The 24,250-nt window shown below is 39.6% G+C and overlaps 1 protein-coding gene across 9 annotated transcripts in view; it reads left to right on the forward strand.

Moving 5' to 3' along the window:
- The window catches only part of Glis3 (GLIS family zinc finger 3), a 424,342-nt gene extending 400,401 nt beyond the window's left edge, over nucleotides 1–23,941 (forward strand). For all 9 annotated transcript variants that reach the window (XM_047525258.1, XM_047525253.1, XM_047525256.1 and 6 more), the window contains 2 exons: nucleotides 18,591–18,773; nucleotides 19,635–23,941. In XM_047525258.1, coding sequence (XP_047381214.1) covers nucleotides 18,591–18,773; nucleotides 19,635–19,771 — 320 coding nt within the window. In that variant the 3' untranslated portion in view covers nucleotides 19,772–23,941. The remainder of the gene's footprint in view (nucleotides 1–18,590; nucleotides 18,774–19,634) is intronic.
- Nucleotides 23,942–24,250: the final 309 nt, after the last annotated feature.

Raw genomic sequence — 24,250 nt, forward strand, 5'->3', positions numbered from 1 at the left:
ATGGACATCTTCAGATGCTAGGGAGATCAGCAAGATGGATGCTTTAGTGCATCCCCATGCTTAACAAAACTGAGGCTCTATTAATAATGTTTCCAGGCAGATACAGGGTCTGCCAAATGCTCTTAGGACTGGTTTCCTAATCTGTAAAATGGGTCCAGTACTACCTGTCTCGCAAATAAGACTTAATGATACCACCTCTTGGAAATCAGTGCTCTTCTGAGGGTTTCTGTCCCATTTTATACCCACCTTCTCCATTCTCTCAAGTTTCCACTGCTTGCTTTTATTTACACGCCTCTGGAGTTTCCAGTTGCCAACACAAAGATTTCCATCATCCATGCTCCAGTTATTAGATTTCATTAGGAAAACACCATGAGGTTACCTCCTTAGCCCGGTCTATTTGAGATCAACACAGTGGCAGTGGGAAGTGGGCGCCTTCTCTGTTGGTCACAGTTCCTGTGGTTTTTAAGCTATCTTTTTCATGATTTAAAGCGTGCCCTGCCTGTGGGCCCCAAAGAAGCAGGCCAGTCAGCTTCCAGACAATGGTGGCATTTTCTTACCTCAGTATGGAGCTGTAAGCTTGTCAACCCAGTTCAAATTGACTGCGTGGGGAAACAAAGGGTTTCCAGCCACCAACAGGCCTCTAAGAATAAAACAGGCATTGTAAATGGCTTGTCCTACTAAAGATCTTTCAAACTATAGAAATCAAATTGCAGAGCTCTGATATTTAAATGGAAATGAGGTGGCAGGTAGGAGTCTAACTAACTTCTTCCTCTGGTGGCTGTTTACTCACGGTGATTGTGCAGTGGCACTTTCCAGGAAGAGCTCTTTGGTTTACTGCCATGACTGATCTCATTGCTGGGGGTTTATAGTGTTAAATCTTTAAAGGTTATTTTTTAAAGGCAAATTTTAGAGACAATAAACATACTCCCCTCCACAGGAAATTTAGTCACAACTGCATTTGCGAGATTGTGAAATAATAAAGCAGTAAGTCTAGAAGTTGTATTGCTTAGAACTTGAGCATGTCACAACTTCTTGAAATCTCAGGAAGGCACATATAATTACTTATAAATCAACAGTGCCTAGTCTTCACTGAGAAAGTTGTGACATTCACAAAAGAAATGAGCCAGTGAGTGCTCTTCAAACTACTCGGATGTTATCATCAGCAGTCATAATCAGGAATAATTTTCGGTATCAGCTCTGATGTTATTAATGCCTATATAGTACTAGGGATTGATGATTAGATTCAGAGAACTCCTTAATTACTCTCACATACTTAATTACTACAAAATTACCCCAAGAACAGTTTTACATAAGTAGTACTTGATAAATTCTGACAGTGTGCTAATTCTAAAAAACAAAAGTTAAATTTAGGTGTGTATGCAGGGTGCAGTAGGCATCTCACAGGTTGGGTTTTGTGGAAGGAGTGTAAGATGGTCATTTTAACTGTTTGAATGATCGATTATGAAAGTGATTGAACTGTGAATAATATAAATGTATAGTCTGAACATCTGAAGCATCTAAACACAGATGTGTGTGTACGTGAGCACGCACACGCACATACACACGCACATTAAATCTGCCAAATTCATGTGCCATGTTTGAGCAATAGGGATGTTAAGATGATTGAACCAACTAACCATCAAGAAATCATGTTTCTTCAGCACAGGAAGCACACAGTAAGTGTATAACAAGTGTTTGTTAAATACAGATGAATGGATAGAAAGAAGAAAAGGAGGATTTTTTATCATACCTGCTTACTCAGATTGTTGGAGCCAGCCCTTGGCTTAATTGTGCCTTATACTCAAGTTTTCAGTGTCCCTCTTTTCTCTGGGCATTTCTGCCTGTTCCCCTCTTGAGCAACTGCCTCAGACTCTCCCTAGAGGAAATTGAGTGACCTAATGATACACTTGTTCATTAGGGCACATTGGGTACCAGATTCCTTCTTGTGAGTGAGTACACTTCAGGAGGACCCCTGAGGTACAACCTAGCTGAATGTCAGTAGTGTGATTCTGGCCAGTGCTCTGTGGAGGAGGTATTTCAAGGCATTCTCAGTGCGCAGAAGTACAGGTCCCTTGCTTGAAAAGCATTTGGTTTTCAAAACATTTACAGCCATTAGGTTACATAATGGATTCCAGTTCAGATCCACCTTGTGCCTCCTTCCAAACTTCTTGATGCTACTTTTTTGTACACTCTGTTTCCCTGACTCTGTCACCTTGGACATGTCACAATCTCCCCTTCTGGTAATCTCTTCAGAGATAATATGAGTAATTTGGGGTTATGTAACATGTGCTATGTTTTCACAAGTACATGTATGCTGGGGAAACTTTGGAAGCCTGATTACTAAATCAACAAACTGGGGTTCCTGAACTCTCAGCAACAGTCCTTAACTACCAATTTAAAAATTCTTCCTGACTTCTTACATTATAAAGAAAAAAATTTACCTGCCCTTCTTTAAAAGTACTTATAGTACTTACGTTTATAAAGAGTTTAAGTCCCTTCCCATCCTTATTCTTACACCAATTCTACTGTCCAAAGGTAATGACTGTTAAGAGATCCATGAGCATTCTTTTGCATCTTTTTAATGCTTATAGAAATGAAATGAATATGTGAATATATATACTTACCTATATATGTATGTACAAGTATATACCCACATCTTCTACTATAAAAATAACCTTACATTCTGTATTTTTGTTTTATGACTTGTTTTTTATACTAACTTTGCTTTTGCTTTCCAAGTCAATGTACCTAGATATATTCCTTTTCCCCCCTAGTTCTGTAGTTCTATCAGAAATATGTCATCATCTTTTAAAATCAGTCTCCTATTAATAGACATTTATATAGTTTCATTTTCTTCTTTTTCTAGCACTGCTCTGTTAAATTTCTTTATGTATGTGTGTTTACATAAACACAAAAACATAACCCTTTGCATACTTTCTCAGGAAATGTTTCTAAAGAGACAGTGTGGGGTTAATGGATATGCACATTTTCAAGTTGAATAGGTACTGCCCTGTTTCTTTATAGAGGCGATGCGAATTTAGACTCTGACCAGCAGCAAATTGGAGTGCCCATTTCCTCATACTGGATGGTATTTTAATTGTTGCCAATATGTACAGCAAAGACTGATAACTCATTTTAATTCTTCTTAGTAATGTTATTGAACATCTTTACATTATTTTCATTGACCTAAAAGAAGTTTTCATAACAACAGGAGTTAAATGACATGAACTATAACTTGGTTTTTTAATATTTTCTATTAAGTAGTCTACCTGCTTTTTCACCCGGCAGTCAAGGTGGACCCCTTGTAGCATGGTAATTTGTTTTCTTAACTGGAACTTAAAATTTTATTGAAGAGAAGAACTATTCAGAAAAATTTCCATTTTATTGACTATTGTGACTTCTCTGTCACTTAAAAACACTTATGGATAAGTATTTAATGAACATGATTAGATATTTAGAGCTTTTTCCGTCTATTGAGAAAGTAGGGTATTTTTTTCGGAAACAAATAATCTTATACCCAACACTCATCAAGTTTGGCTTCTAGCCAATGGAACTCTTAAAATTAAATATATTTTCTTATAACTCTATTTTAGGGGTTCTGTTGAACTCTTTAGGGCTGAACATGTTAAATGGCAACCTGTGTCTTAAAATTCTTTTATTTTTAATTGGAAAGTTCTTTGAAAATATGATAAACAATTGATAGTTTCAAAGAAAAAATTGTGAAGAGTTGACAGGTGAAGCTTCCTTAAAATAAAAGGGACAAATGGAATCCCCACATCAGGATCATCTTGGTGACTGGTAGTGAGACCACTGTGTTAATAAAACAGAAAAAAAAAAAAATGAAACACTGGAAATGGCCTGATGTGTTCCCATTCAGATCAGATCAGCCCTGTACCATGTTGCAAAACAACCTTAGTTCCCTTAGAATTTCTTGTTGGTTTACTTGCAATTGTCACTGCTCTTTCTGATTACAGGAATTCTCCCTCTCAAACCAGTGTTCTGACTAAACCCTCCATTTCATTCTTTTGCAAGGTTTTTGAGAACTAGATGTTAAAAGATGCAAGCCTGTTGAAGTAAAAACATTTAGGCATTTTTCTAAATCATTTAAGTGTAACCACCAACCCCTCCCTTTCTACATTCCTTCACCAAACCCAACCTCATATCACACATCTTAAAGCAAGTTCTTAAATTTCCTTGTCATTATGGCAAAATGATTCAGGGGATCTGAATTAGCCAAGTAATTACCCAAGGTCCTTTGCATCTATGGATCCAGGCTGATGCAGCATTTTTATCAGCATCAGTGAAGTCAGTAGTAATACCTGCATTTATACCATAGTATATGTTTTATAAATTATCCTGACGGACCATATTTTTTGTCAGTGCCTGTTAATTGAATAGAAACCACTCAATGAAATATTTGTTGCACAAATGCCTAAACCTTCATTATAACTTGTGAAGAGAGAAAAACATATTATTAACCCTATATTTAGAGATGAAGTTCAGAGTAGTTGAATAAGTTCTTTTATGTTGGGATGGTTTCCTAAAAGAGCACAAGATGTTCTGTTGATAGTTCAGTCACTCAGTTCTCCTTCCCACTCTTTTTTCTGTCTTTAGATTCAGTGACCTTTCTGACATCCAGCAGAAAAGGGTGACTCAGAGCAACAGACCCCTCCAGGTTACCTGGATGGAGCCTATCATATCTTCACCACCTTAGTTTCTCTTCTTCCACTTAAAAGAAAAAAAAATTCAATGGTGGAAAGGGAAGTCACATTATATTCTCAAATTCAGAGAGACTGTTGTATGTAACCTACACAATTCATAATCCTTGAACTCTGTGGTGATCCTTTCACCATTGGTATTTTCACCAAAGTCTCTAGTTGTGATACCATTCATTCATGCGTTCTCAAATATTTAATTCCTGCTCTCTAGCAAGTCCTGTCTTGGCTGCTAAAGCCACATCAATGTAGAAAACAACCAAAACCCCGGCCTGTTTTGAGCTCATGTTTATTCAAGGGGCTATCTGTGATATGTGATATTAGTTAGTAGGTGTGTTTTCTGGCAAGCAGAACCTCTGAGCTCAACACTCAGAGAATATTCCTCATGGTCCATGGAATACATCATCTGTTTGTACCCTGTAGCATTTGATACATTTTGAGATGCCTAATACATACTCAAAAATCAGGAATTTGATGCTCAGTGGAAAGAGATTAAGCAAAAAAAGGAAGGACCTTGTGGATTGGATGCACGAATCAGAGTAGAGTCCCCAGGTGGCAGTGGGATGAAGGCTATTTGACAGAAGGGGTGGAACAGAGATGGCAGATCATAAATTGGATTGTCCAGATTGATTGTTGGTGTCACCAAGGTTTGACAAGATTAAAAAGGCAAGTTTCCTGGTGGCAGTTAGAAGGAGGTGACGGGAATCCTGAGATCAAGGGACATCTATCAGGTTTCGCAGATAAGATGTCCACTCTCCTATCTCAAATCCACAAATACAGATTTCTGTACTCTTTAATCTTGAGCCCAGATTTAATTTCAACATATTTTTCTAAACAGTGGATTTGGGGGAGGCCTAACAGCATGGAAGAGAGATTTAGTTGTAAGGCAGAAGTTTAAGGGAAGAAACAATCAAGGCATTGGCTCACTGGGAAGGATGAGGTGGGGCTCGTTCTTACATGAGAGTGCTGGAAAATTGTATAATCAGACTGGGATTCAGAGAAGCAAGAAGACACCTAGTGCTCAGAGCAGATATAATGTGGGAGTTTGATTGCAGCTGACAGAAGTCTAGGCCAAAAGATCGGTATGGGGTTGACAATGAGATCAAGGCTTGTGAGTCATTCAAATGAGGTCATGTGATATCACCTCCGATGGAGAACTTGAAAGTGAGGGAAAGGCACTAGGGTGGAGCCAGGTGAGTCATCCTGACCCATATTTGCTGAGAATATAATTTAGGGTCACTTTGGGAACAGTCAGTATCACTGTATCCTCAGACCCTGGATCCAGCAGAAAGGGCTAGGATCCAGCCCAAGGGGGAAAGATGCCCATTAGAAGCGCTCTCCTTCCCTATTTCAAATGGAGTCAGAGTCCTTTTTTTTTTTTTCCCATTGGGATTTCATTTGGAAATTTTTCAGATGTTTGTGAACCATCTGTCAAACTTCAGGGTAAGAAATATCTTTTTTAAAGACACATTTTCAGGCTCTTCCTCCTTCTTCCAGAGGTTTTGATTGACTGAGTCTTCCTTAGAACCCAGGAGTATTTAGGTTTAACAAACCTGCTCAGGTGATGGTGATTCTGCTGGCCCCCACTTTAAAAATCTCTGGTCTGGGCTCCCTCACCATGGTTGCCTAGTCAGAGGTAATCCAAAAGAAGAGATTTGCCTGTGACGGAGGTAAACACTTTCCAGCTTCCTTTTCCCTCTCCTTTCTGGGGAAGTCCTACAAATGCAGCAGGACCGGAAAGTCATATAACACCAGGATGGCCCTCATGAAAAGACAAGAACAGATAGAATTAATCTTTGTTCTTGACAGTGCTTCCCTTGTTCTGCTTTCGGTCCAGTTACCCCTAAATCTAAAGGTTGTTCATAAAGGTATCATGGGAAGGAGTCTGATACAACCATGGGAAGATTTACCTGTATAAGGTAAATCAGAGGCAGTAGATTGATAAGTAACGCTAGACTTATAACAAGACAATGGGAGCTGGAGTTTTCAGTGGTTTCACTGTTAACAAATTATTTTCACACTTATTATTTCATTTGGTCCTTTTTTCACTCAGTAGGGGTACATATTCCAGCAATGAGTGATCCCTTCTCATGAAAAAAATACCAGCTCATTACTATCAACCTTGACCAGTGATTGCCACTTCATACTGCCATCAGATGCAGACTGTTCAAACCCTGTGTCCTTCGTTTCCAGCTTCATTTGTATCCAGAATTTGTGAAGCTTTGGGTATAATCTGTAGGTGAGAGAGTATAGGTGGCAGCTTATGGGTACCTGGGCACTGAATCCCTTTCACTGGTCCCCTGTGCTTCTTCCCCTTCCTTTTGAGGATTCTGCTGCCTGTGAGTACTGTTACTCTCCTTATATAAAGAGGGACTTATAGACTCAGAGAGACCATGGTTTTCTCAAAGCCACAGCCAGTAAATAGCAGATTTGGCTTTCAAATCCATCTTAGACTCCACCGGTCTTATGGGTTTTGAGAATCTCTATTTAATGTAATTTTCAAATGTGCATTCTCACCATCAGGATTCACTGAACCATTTTACTATAACTGTATATATCCACACATGGCAATTACTGAGACACATTGCAATTAGTTTACTTTGGCAGCTTATCATTTTGAGAATTTGGAAACCATAGGCCACCAAACACTGGGGTTTTGGGTGGCTTGGAGGTATTTAAATGAAAATTGATGACATTTTTTAACCAAGAGTGTTTCACACATGCCTTCCTTCCCACTCTACTTCTTTCCCATTTCTTTATTGTCCCTTTCAGCAACATACTCTGCCCAGTTCCATCTCCTTATTTGAACCCTTTGCAGATATCAGTAGCACATTCACCACCTTCTCCCCTTCTCATCTCTGGAAATCAGTAATCAAGCCCAAGGGCCTGAATGTGGCTCACAGTGATTGATACTGTCACTAGCTTGCTGCAGATTAGGTGAGGCTTGGAGGTGGGACAAGTGGAGAGAGCACCCAGAGTCTTCTCCCTGTGACCTGCAAGCTGGCAGCAGGAGATGCAGATGAACACGGCCCCCACTTGTTAGAACGAGGTAGTTTTCCAACTTGGAACCCTTAGGCTGCAACCCCTCTGGCCAAGAGCAGAGGGACCAGGACCAGGACCAGGAAACTTCTCTATTGGTCAACTTTTAGAACACCATTATGGGTTTCCTTCAGTAGGAATGTGCACAAATGGAATTTTAAGTGTTAATATTTCCATTATTTTCCTTTCTTAGTAGAGTAGTTGCTTAAATGTCAATCCTAAATAGCTCCAGTGCTTTGCAAGCTGGTTCAGTTCTCAGCCCGAAGAAAAATCTGTCTTCCTAACACCGTCTGTGAGCTGTTCCTGTAGCTTCCCCGATTATAGACTCCATATTATTAAAACAAAGAGTCAGTTTCTCTGCCTTTCCGGGAAGGAAGTTTAGTCAAACTCCAGATCAAATGAAGACCTGGATGATATCGATGGCCACCATGAGGAGCAAAGGCAAAAATGGCAACCAGCTGCGGTGATTTCACCGTGAGATGCGGCATAGTCGTACACCTAAGGACGGTGGGCCTATGGGAGAGTCGCTGGTGACCTACTTAGGTGGTGTAGAGCCTCCAGCCTCTCTGAGCTTATTTCACTGTAGGAGTTGCTGCTGTTTACCACAGGCCTCCTGAGGTGCCAGGGAATGCACCCAATGCTTTTATAAACATGGTCATATGTGTTTTCCACAATCTGATAAAATGGGTATTTTTTTTTTTAAAAAAAGGTTCATAAAAGAAAAGAATTTCTCTTAAGACACACAGATGGTTAATGGATCACCTGGGAATCCAACTAGAATCCCAGTCGTTCATGCAATCAGCAGAAATAAAATAGTGGCAAAATCAGAAAAATGGCCATAAGAAAATTCCTGAAATGTCTGTTTCTGCTCTCAAAGGTTTTTAGAATTTTTCAGTGATTAGGTGACCTGATCGATTTTACTTATTGATTCAATACTCTTTGCATGAACAAGAATGTACTTTCCCAAATGCAGCCCCAGCCTGATTAACTTTGCCTACAATTTGGCAACAAGAAACCTCGACAAAAATGGCCAGATCTTCTTGAGATTCCTTTGGTCCCTGAGCTTCAGCCCCAGTGGTCTTCATGAACAATGTCAGCAAAAAGACCAGGGTTTAAATCCTGGTTCTGAAACTTGGAAACTGTGAGGATTTGGATAAGTTATTTTAACTTCTGTTCCTTTGTTTGTAAACAGGGGACAATACTACTTGACTAGAAAGTTGTTCTAAGGATGAAGTTCATTTGTGTAAAACATGTAGGACAATGCTCATCCTCTAGAAAATAAATACTAGATTATTTTCTTCTAATAGCAGAATTCTAAGTGACTGATAAAACACTAACCAGAGTATTCCACAAAAGTGCCCAATGCAAAGGAATCTCTGGACTCAGTAGGAGTCATATGATTGCTGCTTTAGTTCTGCTCCCCATTTGTGTGAAGGTGAAGCCTACATCCAGAAATAATTCCAAATATCTGGATATTTAAAAATATTAAAGTGATTGGGTAAGTTTGCCACTATTACTTTCATAGTATCATACAAACAGAGTATCGGTTATAAGAGAAAGGTATGCAAGAGTTCTACTTCCATTTCTTTGCCTATAAAATGGGAACATTTGTTTGAATTGCCTGCTTCCAAGAAAGAAATGTCACATACCTAAAAAGGAATCTGTAAGATGACTTGTTACTGAGATATCATGTGAGTGGTAAGTGTCTGATTCCCTGGGTAAGGTTTGAATGCACGGATTCTGACTGAGAGGGTGTGACCCCAGAGACTATATTCTGAGCACCTTTATGATCTTTACCAGAGACTGACTTAAGTTTTTCCTCTTGTTCCTCATGTGTTTCTGATATGGGATACCAATAGTATTCAAAGGGGATAGACGACGCACTTCCAGAGAGTAAAGGAATCCACTTGTGGCCATTGTGTTAGAGAAGAAATGAGGGGAGCCAGGGAATGTGAAGGCATTTATCTACTTGCTCCTTTTCCATCCCTTTTCTTTTCTTTTCCATCAAAACTTTGTATTTTCAGAGACTGTTTTAGTGTGGTTGAGTGGGGTAACTCCTACTCTGTTATTAGTGATTGAAAGCTATAACCTAGGCAGGGAGTATTTGAATCTCTGAGAAGGAGTTACTTAACCCAGGCAAATCTCCTACCTCCAGTGTGTGGAGAGGACATTTTTCGTGGGGCTCTTTTCTTACACTTGCTAGCCTTTGTTCTCTGAATTCCCATTCCCATTTAATTCACTGGGAAGCAGCATCCATGAATTCAGCAAACCCTCCTCATACCTACCCACTGACACTGCATCCCAATGGTAAGTGAAACCAAGGAATCTGCAGAGCAGGAACAAAGTGTGAGTGGGTTTCAATAGTGTTTATTGAATAATACCTGCTCCATTCCTGGTGTTATTTTGAGTGCTATGGACATGATAGTAAACATACTATACATGGAATATATACTTTAGTGGGGAAAGCATGTAATACAGAGAAACATGGAATAAAGGCCACCTTTAAAAAAATAGGCTTTTATTTTATTTTTTTTTTTTTTTTACTTTTTTTTTTCTTTTTATTGTAAACAAATGGGATACATGTTGTTTCTCTATTTGTACATGGCGTAAAGGCATACCATTTGTGTAATCATAAATTTACATAGGGTAATGTTGTTTGATTCATTCTGCCATTTTTTCCCTTCCCCCCCTCCCCTCCCACCCTTCCCCTCCATCTATACAGTCCTTCCTTCCTCCATTCCTGCCCCCAGGCTTTTATTTTTTAGAGCATTATTAGGGTCACAGATTTTCTTGAAAAGTACATCTCTTTCCTTTCCCTGGACTTGGTTTTTAGGAGGTACTTGAATGCCACACAAAGAGGGAAGAACAGGTCACAGATCTCCAGAGATTTGGGGAATCCACAAAAACCCAAAAAGTCTTGAAGAAGGGATCCAAGAAGCTAATTAGTGGAGTCATGCATCTCCTTTATGTGTCCCTGTCTCTGGATTTGACCCCACCCGCTCATCACTTGGGCTGATCCATATCACTGAATATGAAGCAATCAGATGACTAAGGCCCAAAACTCCACACTTCCTAAAGTAACCACAAAATTATAGTCTGTACAGAAAATAATTAGAGTTGTAAAGCTCATAAATATACATCCTTCCTTCCACTTGGCTAGAAAACAACCATACCACCAAAAAACCAAGGGGCTGCCAAAGCTGCCGCTGCCACTGATACCTGATTCCCTACCCAGGCACGAACTTTTTAGTACCACAGACAGGAAGACCTCTCTGCCAGGGCTGATCCTCAGCAGAGCTGTGTGGTGGCCTCCTGATTATACCTGCCACCACAGGGGAGGGTCAAACAATGGAACCATAGTCTAAACTTCTTTATTTGTTGCCTTTCATTCTTCCTATCTTGAATGCATTATGGAGAAGAAAATTACATCTCTGTAAATCCCTTAAATCCAATTCCTTTGCAATGTCATATGTAATATGAAATTATATTATTTTGATTTCTCATTTATATTTCTATTATTTTTCTCCCCTAAAATGTAAACTCCAAAAAGGCATGGCTTGTATTTTATTCACTACTGTGTCCCCAGCACTCAACCCAATGTTTAGTAAATAGTTATCAGGTGAGTTAAAGGCATAGAAATTGAAATGAATGTGTTGTTAAAGAATTGGAAAAGAAAAATGAAAAGTAATATTTCTAGAATGGGAACTGTGTGTCAAGCATACCCTCAGCCCTTTACATGGGATGATCTCTTTTAATCCTCTTTCATCTGTGGTTACAAAGTCAAAGGAACAGTTGACACCTGAAACCTGAGATTTGGGTAGTAGCTGAAAATCTGTGGTGCTTGGCCTGGATCCCTGTATTGAGATAGTCCAGATCCCATGAGAGTGAAGGGTTTTCCCATCTGAAGGTATCAAGGAGTCTTGGAAAATGATCGCTTTCATGTTTGCTTTCAGGCAGCCTCACAGAAGATCCCACAAGCAGGATGAGGCCACTTCCAGTGGGGAAGTTAGTTCTGCAGGGCCTTCCTGATGTCTGTGAGAGGCTCCTGCTGCCATATGTGGGCTCTCTGGACCTATGACTGGTCGTCATGGTCCAGGCTGAGCCGACTGCCAGGAGTGTCAGTCTCAGTTCTGAGTGTTGTGTGTCCAGCATTTTTCCTGGTACCCAGAATTTGGAGGTGATTTCCCTGCATCATCAGAAAAGAGAATAAGAATTTTGTTTTGCCAAGTCATCTGCTACAAAAACTTACTAAGTACCCATCAGGACTTAGTACCATTGCAAAGTGAAGGCTGATGGTATTAATCTCCGTCTTTGTATACATGCAGTTGAGTAGAGCTCTCATTGACATTTCACTCCACTGTCATATGAAATCCTACCTGTGACATTGTCACTCCCTGTGCAGAGGGTGAGTCAGGCCCAGTAAATCTAAAGTACAGAAAGTGAGTGGCACATTCCTTTCCTCTGTTGCTACTCTTAGAAAGGAAAGTGGTTCTTCAGGATTGAAATGCCCTGGCAGTTTAGGTTAAAGCAGTACTAAACTTCTTGAGAGTTGGGAGTTGAACAACTGTTATTTACTTATTGATGGATTTATATTCTTGTTTCTTCCACAAAGGTAGAAGTGGTAAATTTGTAAAGAATAGATAGATATAATAGTCTAATGTGCTTCCTAACTTGAAGGTCAAGAGTCTAAAAATAATTTAGCTGACCTTTATTTAAACCCTTGTGGAATCATGTGTTTTTCTTTCAGGAATTTAATCAGAAACATTTCTGAAATAAGGTCTGCTTAACCTGGGAATCTAGATTGCCCTAGAGTTATGTGTCTCATACAGTAGCCACAAGCCACATGTAGCTATTTAAATTTGAAACAATTAAATTTGAGTAAAATATAAAAGTAATTCATCAGTCACTAGCCATATTTAAAGTGCTTGATAACCACATGTAGCTACTTGTTGGACCAAGAAGGTAAAGATCCTCTCTACCTTCGAGAAAGGTAGAGAGGGCAATGTTGCCCTTGGGATGACCTTTCTGTTGTCATATTTAGTCATGCAACTCTCTCCTCCTATAACTTCTTCCACTTGGGAGGGAAATCCACACCTCGCTTCATAGGTTGCTTTATTATCATTAGCAGCAAGAGTAACTGAGAACTCTCTATCTCACCTATTATCATCAGTGAGTTTATGTGACAAGGTAAGGAGAAAAACCATTTAAGTATGAATTTTAGTGATATGTGAGGAAACTCTTAGATGGTATTGGAGGAGAAACCAGGACACGAATATATAACCATATGATTGAGAATATACACATATATAATTTTCAGTCTTGCATATATGTATCTATATCTGGCCATTCTGGATCATGGAAATAAAGATGATTTTTCCTCTCTTTATTTATACTAGTTGACATTTTCTAGTTATTATAAATAGCCCCAAGTATTTTTATAATTAGAAAAGCAAGTTTGTTTTTAGAAAGGGGGGAAAAAAACTCCTCAAAATTGAGAACAGAAGGGGACTGATTCTCCTTGATCTTCAAGAGCTACAATTTAGGTAGAATGAATTTATTTGCAAAGTCCTTCCCTCTTCCATTCTTGGAGGTAAAATAATTTCTGAAGTGGAAGAGGAGGGTGATTTTGTAACTAAATGTGACAACCAACATTTATTACCAGCTTATATTTATGCGGTGCATTCTTATGCTATTAATAAATGTGTGTGTTCTCACTCCAACTGTATCATCAAACCTCCAGGACAAGGTATTATCTTCGGTTTCTTTGGTCTTTCCAACAATGCCCTTACTAGCACTTGACAGCCCCTGTCGACAGACTGCCTGACAGATTGGCTGACCCTGCCATCACTCTTAGGTTTTATGATCACAAAATGTGTTAACATCTTGCCTTATTTTGCTTTGGGTCCAAGAAGTCTTGTTCCTTCAAAATTTGCCACATGAAATCCAACCACTGAAATACAGGAGCCTTTCATCAGAAAATGAGTTAGGCCTTCCTTCTCTAGGTTTGTGTGTGTGTGGCAAGATCCTAATGGAATTTTTAAAATTTCATTAGTTTTATGGAAATACACTGGAAGAGAATGTGTTAAAACTGTTTGATTTGATGGAGCTGGGTTATAGCCCAGTGGTAGAGCGCTTGCCTCGCACGTGTGAGATACCGCATAAAAATAAATAAATAAAACAAAGATACCGTGTCCATCTACAACTAAAAATATTTTTTTTAAAAACTTTGATTTGAGTGACCACAGCCATCCACACCTGTGTATTTGGCGTCTCTATTAACTGGTTACTTGGAGGGATTTAACAAGGAAGATTTTCTTTTCTTGGGTTGGCTGTTAGACTGATAAAATATACTTGTAGGGCCATTCTGGTTTTGACAGTTTCTCATATCAACCATGATACCCAAAGACAGGAATTACAGTTCACTTTGCCATCCTACCTCAGATCTATATGGGAGAGGGAGCCCAGAAAGTTGTTTTTAATATTGAATATCCCCATTTATATTATAAAATATAAATATATTTTAGCATGTCACAAAACTTTTAAACTTGCACACACTGCAACATCCAAATATAGATTGGAGTCTTGTGACATTTCTGATCACTCTCAGAAATAGGAAAGAAGATGGGAAGGGGAGAATGGATTGGTTTTCACAAAACACCAGTGAATGTCTCTATCACTGTTCCTGAATGATTAATGTCCCTATTGGGGGAATTGTTGGAATTTAGTGAAAAATGTCTTCTTTTCACTGAGGAGTGCTGCCAAGGAATTTATGGGTGATGATTTTGAGAGCCACATAGGGGTATAGATAGCAAATATCATCTATTTTGCTCATTTAAGAGACATTACATTGTACTAGGTAAACTGTGAATGGTTCATGGAGTGCTTTCCTCCTCCTGATGGGTATGCCATGTTTACATGTGTCTAACAAACAGGTACCCAAAGTCAAGATCAGTTCAAGGAATTCCCCAAACCATGCAGCTCAAATTTTTGGTTCTTTCAAACCACTCAGACTTGTTACTGTTTTGGACACTCATAGTGCAAAGGTCAATTAGTGGATGTGTGTCAATTAGTGCAGGATCTAGGAACCATAGGCAAGAAGTATACAGCTTTAGGTCTCTGAAGGGCCAAGAATGTTCCATTTTCTTGGAGTGCAGTATGCTTCTGAAAATATAATATTAAAATCTTAATTCCATATTGGGGTTGTGCCACATACCTTCTGTTGTGTCCATTCTTATATTTGGTTATTGTTGAAGGACTTGTTGCCTTTTTGGAAATTTTATTTCCCTTAATAAAATTTACCTTATTTTTGAGAACAAAATTATCATTGTAAAACAATTTTATGTTTTATTTTACTTATTTAGCAAACATATGCATTATGTAAGTTATATCATTAAAATATATAAAATTAACAACTAATGATTAAAAATTATATAATATATAAATATTAGCTCATTCAACTTCATAATAACTCAGTGAAATATAGTTACTGCTGTTAATCCCATTTTACAAATTAGGAAACCTAGATACCAAGAGGCTAAATAATTTATCAAGATCACAGTTACGTAGTTGAGCTAGGATGTGAACCAGGAAGTCTGGCTCCAGTACTTACTCTTCACCATTATTAAAATTCAGAAAAATAGCCAGGTGCAGCGGTGCCCGCCGGTAATCCCAGTGGCTTGGGAGGTTGCGTTAGTAAGATCTCAAGTTCAAAGCCAACCTCAGCAAAAGAGAGGTGGTAAGCAACTCAGTGAAACCCTGTCTCTGAATAAAACACAAAAAGTAGGGCTGGGGATGTGGCTCAGTGCTTGAGTGCTCCTGAGTTCAATTCCTAGTACCTAAAAAAAGAAAAAGAAAAAAAATTCAGAAAAATATAAAGGCAAAAAAATACCCAGAGACAGTCACAGATGTGACATTTTGACATTTTTATCTTGTGCAGGCTTCCACATGACTGAACCTAGTCTTTACGTTTAGTTTTGTATCTTGCTTTTTTTGTGTATTTTTTATTAAAATCTTGTTTATTTTTACAGACTGCATTTTGAGTCATTGTACACAAATGAGGTACTTTTTTAAAAAACTGAATCTTATAATGATTTTTCCAAGTTGTTCAATACTCCCTATAAAAATTGTTCTAATGACCATATAATGCTCTCATCATGCAAGCGTGCCACTCTTTGCTTAACTATTCTCTTATGGTCAGTCATTTTGGCCCTCGTGATTTCTGTTATGCTCATTAGCATGTGTGATGATTATCTCTCTCTCTTCTCTCTCTTTTTTTTTTTTTCACTACCAGGGATTAAAACCAGGGACACTTATCCACTGAGCTACATCTCCAGTTCTTTTTTGTATTTTATGAGAAGACAGAGTCTCACTAAGTTGCTTAGGGCCTCACTAAATTGTTGAGACTGGTTTTGAACTTGAGATTCTCCTACCTCAGCCTCCCAACCTTTAGGGATTATAGGTGTCTGCCATCGTGCCCAGCTATGTGATGGCTATCTCTATGCAGAATTTCTTCATAGTATACTTTTAGGATACTTTCTCAGAAATAAAATTCCAAATCCAAGAGGAAGTATACTCAAGTCGTTTTCCAAAAGAATTAGGAAAAAAATGCTTTTTGCAATGTCTATGGCACTGAACAGAAGTACCTTCTTCACCACTCACACATCAGCACTAAACAATTTCTAGAACTCTTTGCTAATGTGATAGGTATAATGTGGCATTTTATTGATGCTTTGATTTTTATTTCTTTGATAGTTTGAGGGTTGGCAGTTCATTCATGTTGGTCAATCAATTATATGAATATTTATGAGTGATCTGTTTGGGCCCTTTGCCTGTCTATTGAAATCATACAAAGTCCTTTGGGAATCTAAGGAGAACATGCAATAGTTTTCTCTTCTTCTTCCTGGACATGGAATTTCCTTAGGTATTTTCCTAGTCTATATTGCTAGCAAGTATTTAATTGTCCCCCAGAACTAATGTGGATTTTTTTTTCCTGTTGATGTTATATAAGGTATGCTACTATCTTCTTATAAATAATATTATTATTTCTTTTTAGTGGGGGAGTTGTGTGGGCCTTTATTATCTGGGCAGGCTACTTGTGGGGGATGAAGAGGGATGAGTGAGTGAAAGAATTGTCAAAGGAAGATCTTCAGAAAAAGAAGAAATAGTATTATAAGGAAATTTAGAATATTAGGAATGAGTAAAGAATAGAAATGGTAAATATCTGGGTAAATAAACTATTTCCCTACCTATTGGCTTTTTAAAAATATATTTTACATTTAAAATAAAAATACTTCGTTTAAAAAATAAAAAAAATTAAAAATAACATTATTTTGCCTTCAGAGTGTGCCCTGTGCATAAATCTGCATTTAATCTGTCTTGGATCATAAGCTCCTAGGGGGCCGGTCTGTGTCTCTAGAGCAGTTAGACACACATTCTTTGTTAATGTTCATGGCAACCAGAGAATACACCTCCCAGTCCAGCATGATCTGAGCATTTACTCAGGCTGCTTGAGGGTCCTAAAGAGCAGTAAGAAGATCGGTGATTATAATAAAACAGATGCAGAAATGCATCCAGTTTTTAAAGAGAGCTAAGAACAACACAAATAGCACCGCCCCTACTTGTGCACAGGTGGCTCAGATTTCTTTATTCAGTCCATGATGTGTAGTGTTTGTGGAGAGGATCCTGGGGTACTTCCTTTATTAATGCCCTCGCTTTTTCTATCAAAGACAGAATAGGGATATCAATAATAAACTGACGTTTCTAAAGCACTTTAAAACTTATAGATGGACTTCCTTATCCAGTGACTCACTTAATCATCACAATAGCCCTGTGAAGTAGACTATGACATTCACATTTTACAGTTGAGGAAACAGACACAATGAAATGTAGCTTTGGAAAGCAGCAGAGCCAGCTCTCCCTCCAATCAAGTGTAGAATTAAAATTGCATTATTATATTTTTAAAAGCACAGTACACTACAAGAAAATAATCTCTTGACTTAAATGTATCATGAAGCAAAGAGAAAGAAGAAAAGGATAAGGAATCATGGAAGAATTGGAGAATCATAGAATAGGACCACAGAGGACATCAAGGAAAATTTTATTGAGTGAGAAAAAAATATTGAAGGGGATAAATGAAATAGGATCATCAAGAGATTGATGGTTATTTTCAAATACTAAGAAATCTTTCTTTGTATTTCTTCATTATATTATTTATTCACATAGAGTGTTCCAGTTGGCTACAGAAATCAACAATAATAATTGTGAAGTAAAATATAATACATCTAACCAGGGGGTCATATGTACCTATGTAAAATAACTAGGAAGATGTAAGTATGTATGAATTTTATCTGTTGGAAAGACCAGTGGATGGATAAATAGGTCTGTTGTTTTGTTGTTCTTATTTGTGTGTTAGGTGGGCCTTGTTAAGAACTTTCTGTAGGATTTTGCCAAACGTGAAAACAGAATAGAACACAGGATAAAGGACATTAAGGAAGATGCATTCAAAACCAGGTGGGAGTTTCTGGGATGGGAATGTTCCCTGAAGTCAGGCCTTTGGTATCCAGGACTCTTTTGGAGAGTTCAAGGTAGGTAAGAAGCCCTTTTGCTTTGGACACTAGAGTACAAACTAAAATATTGTAAGCCAACAAATCTTGAAATCCCTTTAAAGTCAAAAAGCTTCAGCCCAAATATTATGTTCCAAATGCTTGCATGCAAGATTTTACAAATGGCCCCAAGAGCTGAAGGCATTTATTTATATGAATCCAGGTTAAGAGAGGTTCTGGTTGGGTTGGAATGATCTTGTGCTGTGGAGTCATCAATGCCTTGCTTGCATTTCAGGATTTTATGGACAGCTACAGACCTTCTGCCCCCCGCACTACCCCGACTCCCAGAGAACTGTGCCGCCTGGCAGCTCCTGCAGTGTGGTGCCTTCCTTCGAGGACTGCCTGGTCCCCACTTCCATGGGCCAGGCTGGCTTTGATGTTTTCCACAGAGCCTTCTCAACTCACTCAGGCATTGCAGGTGTGTTGGGTGTCTCTGACTTAGAAACTCAGGCCGACTGGCCAGAGAGACCAGGTTGGCTTGAGAGACCAGGTGGGTTTCCTGCAAATGGCCTGGACTAGCCTTGACTAGCACCTGAGCACCTCACCTCCCTGCTGGGGTACACCTGAAATGGCTCCCATCTCCAGTCTTTCTCATCCTCACCCACACTCTGCTGCAGTGGCCATCATCTCTCCCAGATTGTGGCAGTGGCCATCCAATTCCCAGTCACTTCCCCATCTCTACAGTTCTGCCCTCCACAGCACTGTGTTCCAAATATTAGGAATAAAAGACACCCACCTCCTGCTCTAATACATTAAATAGTTTCCAGTTGGATGGAAAACAGGCTCTTCTGTCCAGTATGACATTTGAGCCCCAGTGGCTTAGGCCCCATCACACTCTCCAGACCTGCCCACACATCTTTCCTACACACTCTTCTCCTGACCTTTGCCTGCCCCCTTGATCCCACATACCCTTCCTCTCCATCTTTGCTCAGGTTCTTCCTTCTGGAATAGTCTTTCCCCACTTCTCCATCTGTGAGAATCCCTTTATATTTTATGTCTCAACCTACTGTCACCTCATTTTTTAGGCATCCTTCCCTAGAACATTTTTCCTTTTACTTAACCTGTATTATATTTTGTACTGAGTCATGAGGCCAGTTGCCTTCAAGTCCTTCTTCCCTGACCAAGTTCCTTAAGGACGGAGTCCTATTGAAGGGCCTGCACCAGGCCAGCACTGTGACCTCATTTGCCCCTAGCCAGCATGTGGGAATTATTGCACTGCCTGTGTTGGCCTGTGTGGCATGGCTGGCACTACTGACCTCCTATGTTCTTTCTCTTCCAGTGTATGATTTGCCTTCGGCTTCCTCGAGCCTCTTTGGGGAGTCTCTTCGGAATGGGCCTGAAGACAACACGTTCTTACAGATCAGTGCTGTGGACCGTTGTCCTAGCCAGCTTTCCTCTGTCTATACTGAAGGCTAGAAGCTCCCCTGGTCGCCACTGCATATCCGGAACCTTCTGGTTGCTTGCCACCTCTTGTTCTCATATCTTACAAAGTATACAAAGAAGGATGTCAACCAACTCAGTGGGACCTCTAGGGTCACTGTCTTTGGAAGGCAGGACTAGATGGTCAGAGCCGGCTTTACAGGAATATTTACAGTTGCTCCTTTTTCTCTCTGGGTTTGCTGGATCAGGTGGCCAGCAGGACTGTCTTCTCAAAGGGAATTTAGAGTCTCACTCTACTGGATACCTGTTACTTCCTGGCTGTCTGCCCTCAAAGGACACCAATGAAGTGATGTGCATATGAAAATGTAGTCTGGGGATGACCCTTGCTGAAAACTCCAAAGAGGGAAGGACAGCCCATTAGCAGGGGCATAGTGAGCTGCCTCACCCAGTGTTCTCCCTGGTGGCTGCTAGGGCACAAGGAGGGAAATCCACTTCCAAAGCACAGTGTGGTCTTAACACTTGGCAACTCCCTGGGTTTCCCTCTTCTCTTAGGTATCCTCATGCTAACCAGTTGCTTCTCAATATTTTTCCAATGACAAAATAAGATTTTAAATATCAGCTTCCTACTTTGTTTTGGGATTTTAAAGACATTTTATTTACATCTTCTTTAAAAAGAAAAAAAAATTAAAGGTTTATTCTCTGGGTAGAAATCATTTTTAGTTCAATCACCCAGCTATACATATTTTGCCACAACTGTGGCTCTGCCTGTCCTCCTCCCCCACCCGCCCATGTTAGTTTTACAGTTAGCACAAGGCTACCTGAGGGAAACAGGGTGTGCCCACCCTTCCTCCTCCCCCCCCCTCTCTCTCTATCTCTCTCTCTCTCTCACACACACACACACACACCCATGCACCTACTCCCAGTGCTGTAGCAGGAACCCTTCTGGGTTGACTGCTTAGCAGCTCCACCTTGAAAACATTAAGTGAAAAAGGTCATTTGACAGGTCCCCCATTGCCTGCACTCTGGTCTTCTGCCTGAGGCATGCAGGAGACAAAACAGGACACACTGCATTGTGGCCAGGGTTCTCTTGGAAAACCAAACCAGGGATGCCCTTTATCCATTTTGTTTGCATAGCCTCTGCTCAGCTTCTTCAGGGAGTACACTCATCCTTCTCTCTTTCTCCTGTATTTGTTCCCTCCCTCTTTTTGCAGACATGCCCACCACCTACCTGCCTTATTCTATCAACTCTTAGGGAAGTAGGGGGTATGGTTCACAAAAAGTAGCTGAGACGGGAACCCTTTTTGGAAGCTCTGGTTTAAAGGCCTGGAAATTTCCACAGAGCACTTGACTATTTTATATCAAACCTAAGTAGGAAATAATTTTCAGTGGCACCTTTATAAATATATTAAAAAGATACTGTGTCCTAGGGCATAGGCTATAAAAATTGACCAAATCCCAAAGATTCAGTCATTTACAACATTGTGGTACATTCACACTTCAGTTTCTTTTCTCTCTTTAAAAAAATGTTTTCTGGAAAAAAGTGAAACAATTCTATTTATCAAACTTCAATAATTGCAGGCTTCAACAAGACAATTAAATAGCTCGGTGTCAGACTTGGGGTTCTGTGACAGTTTGTATCCTGATAGATGTGTCCTTCCAGTCTGGCTCCAAAATCAGAAATGTTCTACCTGATTCCAGTATTCATTTCTATACACCATGGGATGAGGGGAATAAAGAACCAAGTGTGGATTACATTTTTCCAGCACAGTTGGTTGATCTAGTTTCTCCTGTTAGTGGACTGTGTTCTAAGGAGAGCTGTCATGCAGGTGTCCAAGTCTGCAAAAGATGTAAATTATCCACTTTATAAAAAAATCTGCTGTGCTTTCCAAAGGATGCACATCAGGTTTCTTTGATAAGTGAGTTCTCAGGCTGCATATAAAATCCTACCCTGCTGCAAATTTGGTGGGTTGTGTTTCTTGGCCTCAAGGACACATGCATGCTAACACTGGCTCAGTCAGTAGCATCCATCCTGTGTCCTCTGTCACACTCTAGAAAGAAGGGAAGACTCTGCTATCTTCAGAGAGACCATCTAGCTGTTCTTAAATACTGAAGTTTTTACAAGTAACTCGAAATGTATTTCACTTGTGTGATGAGGAGAAAAAAGATGGAAAGGCATGGTTGTTATTGCATTTGATGCCGTCAGCCCTGCCTTGTGGTTTTATATAATTTTAAGGAGAAAAGGGGAAAGGACAAAGCAAGAAGCTAAACCTCAGAGATCATGGATGTCACATACCTCTTTGGCTGAGAGGAGATGCTTATGAGCTAGGCTCTGGTCTCATGGTGGCCTCTCACAGTGACCCTGATTCCTCCTTGTCTCACCTGTACTGGGAGCATCCAAAGACTTGCCAGGTGGCAACAGTACTGCAGCTCCTCCTTTCTCAGCCGGATTTCAAAGCCTGGCCCCTGAGGACTATGCATGCTTTCAGGGGGAACATGCAAGGAGCAGGGCCCAGTGTGGCCCCTCAGTGTTTCTTGATGGCTGCAGATTGGCAATTAGGGTCTCAGGACGTGACAGGTTCTTTCAGCCTTCGCAAGCTGTCCTTAGACTCCAGAATTTCTCCTGACCTTGAAATTAGTCCCTTGCTTCTTTTCACATTGCAGAAGATTTTTGTGTGATTTCACCAGTATTTTATAGCAGTAAAAGTGGAACTTCAGAAAATCATTTCCTTCCATTTCCTGACCTTTTTAGTCTCCATATGTAGCCATTTTCATAAACATCCAGAAATTGTCATTCCCCTGAAAGAACAAACTAACAAACAACAACAACAAAAGCAGTGCTTGTGAAAATACACACAGCCCAAAGCCAATTATCTATCCTATCACATTTAAAAAAATAAGCACACTTAGAGACATTTCATTTGCTGCATTATTTTGATTCCCTAAAGGGACTGCATCAAAATGTAGGTTGTCATTTAGCCTCTGATCAGGATTTAAATATTATTTAAATATTTAATGGGCTTGTCAGGTCTCTCCCTTTACCTGTGTCATCCCCAAATTATATAGATGATTTTAACATGGAAGAGAAGTCTTCAGTAGGTCACAGCATAGATTCCACTGATAGTGGGGTGTTTGTGTTGTTCCGTTGTTTTTGAATTACCAGCTGTCAAGCACACTAGTACACTGATACCGTTTTGAACAAGGATAACTGTTCAACTCTCCCCTCAGAGAACCTGGACTTTTCCAGTTGCCATGAAGTATTGGGAATAGTGACTGTAAATGTTCAGTGTAATTATTTGGTATTTTATTTGACTGTTTTGACTACATCATTTTATAGCAGCATTTCTTAATGGCACTTTTTGTTGGTGGTGTGGAATTTCTGCAGTTACCTTTTTTTTTTTTTTTTGCCATGGATAAAGCAAAAAAGAAAAACCAAACTCATTGGAGAAATGGTGAGTGTAAAAAAGAAGAGATTTATTTTGTACAGACAGCAAAGCATCCTGTGTAATGTTGCTGACATAAAGCACTTTGGGGGGAAAAAGTGGAAATCTGTTTTCCATAAATCACACAGCTCTTGTACATAGTTATATACACTCACGTAGAGAAATGAACTGCGTATATCATACTGGATATGGGGCCGATTTTACTCTAGAGGCACATCTGGTGCTTATTGTCATAAATCTTTTAAAGAATTAGGTACACTTTTTTTCTATTAATATGTATAGTTTTGTGATTTGTCACAGTTATGTTTCATATAATCATAAGTTATTTTGTCTTGTTTCATGAAGTCCTTTTTATATGTCAAAAGTGAAATGAAGGGATTGTGCACTTGGTACAGAATAAAACTGGAAATAGAGAATATGCCCTCCTGCCTAGATCTCCTTCGGCATGTTGCTTTGAAACACAATGGCAGCAAGACTGTTGTTTGTTTGTTTGTTTTATTATTTTGTTTTGTTTGCCATCAGCCTCCTATGTATTGGGAATGGTAATTATAATTAAAAGCAGATGGGAGGGGGAAGGGTCCAAGGCCAGCTTTAAAATGCCGCATTGCTTTGGGCCAGAGCTGCAGCCTGGATTTAATTATAGATATGAGGACGAAATGGCAGTAAAAATGAATGTCTCCCCGAATCCTTTACATGTTGGGAGTGTCCATAAATAAAACATGAAGTTTTATTTCATCAGATTTAATTAAAGCTTTTATACATGTTTTATTGGTTATTCTATTAATCCGCTTCACAAACTGGATAAATGTGTGCTAGGGTTTGGGGTTTATTTGTGCCTTTTCAATGTAGTGCTACATCATGCTTCAGAAATGCCTCCAGTGCTTGGTACTCTGGGTGCGGATTTCAGCATGCTGGAGGTGGGAGGAGGGGTTTTGCAGCCCCATTTTCCTAAAACCCTACAAGCATGGGCTTCTCAGATGATCCCCTGACTTTTCAACCCTCTGATTCCCCAGGGGAGCCCAAAGGGGCAATGACCCCTTTCCTGATGTCCCCATCCTATCCTTCCTCTCGGTTC

Source organism: Sciurus carolinensis, chromosome 14, assembly GCF_902686445.1.
Source record: "Sciurus carolinensis chromosome 14, mSciCar1.2, whole genome shotgun sequence".
Classification (NCBI taxonomy): domain Eukaryota; kingdom Metazoa; phylum Chordata; class Mammalia; order Rodentia; family Sciuridae; genus Sciurus; species Sciurus carolinensis.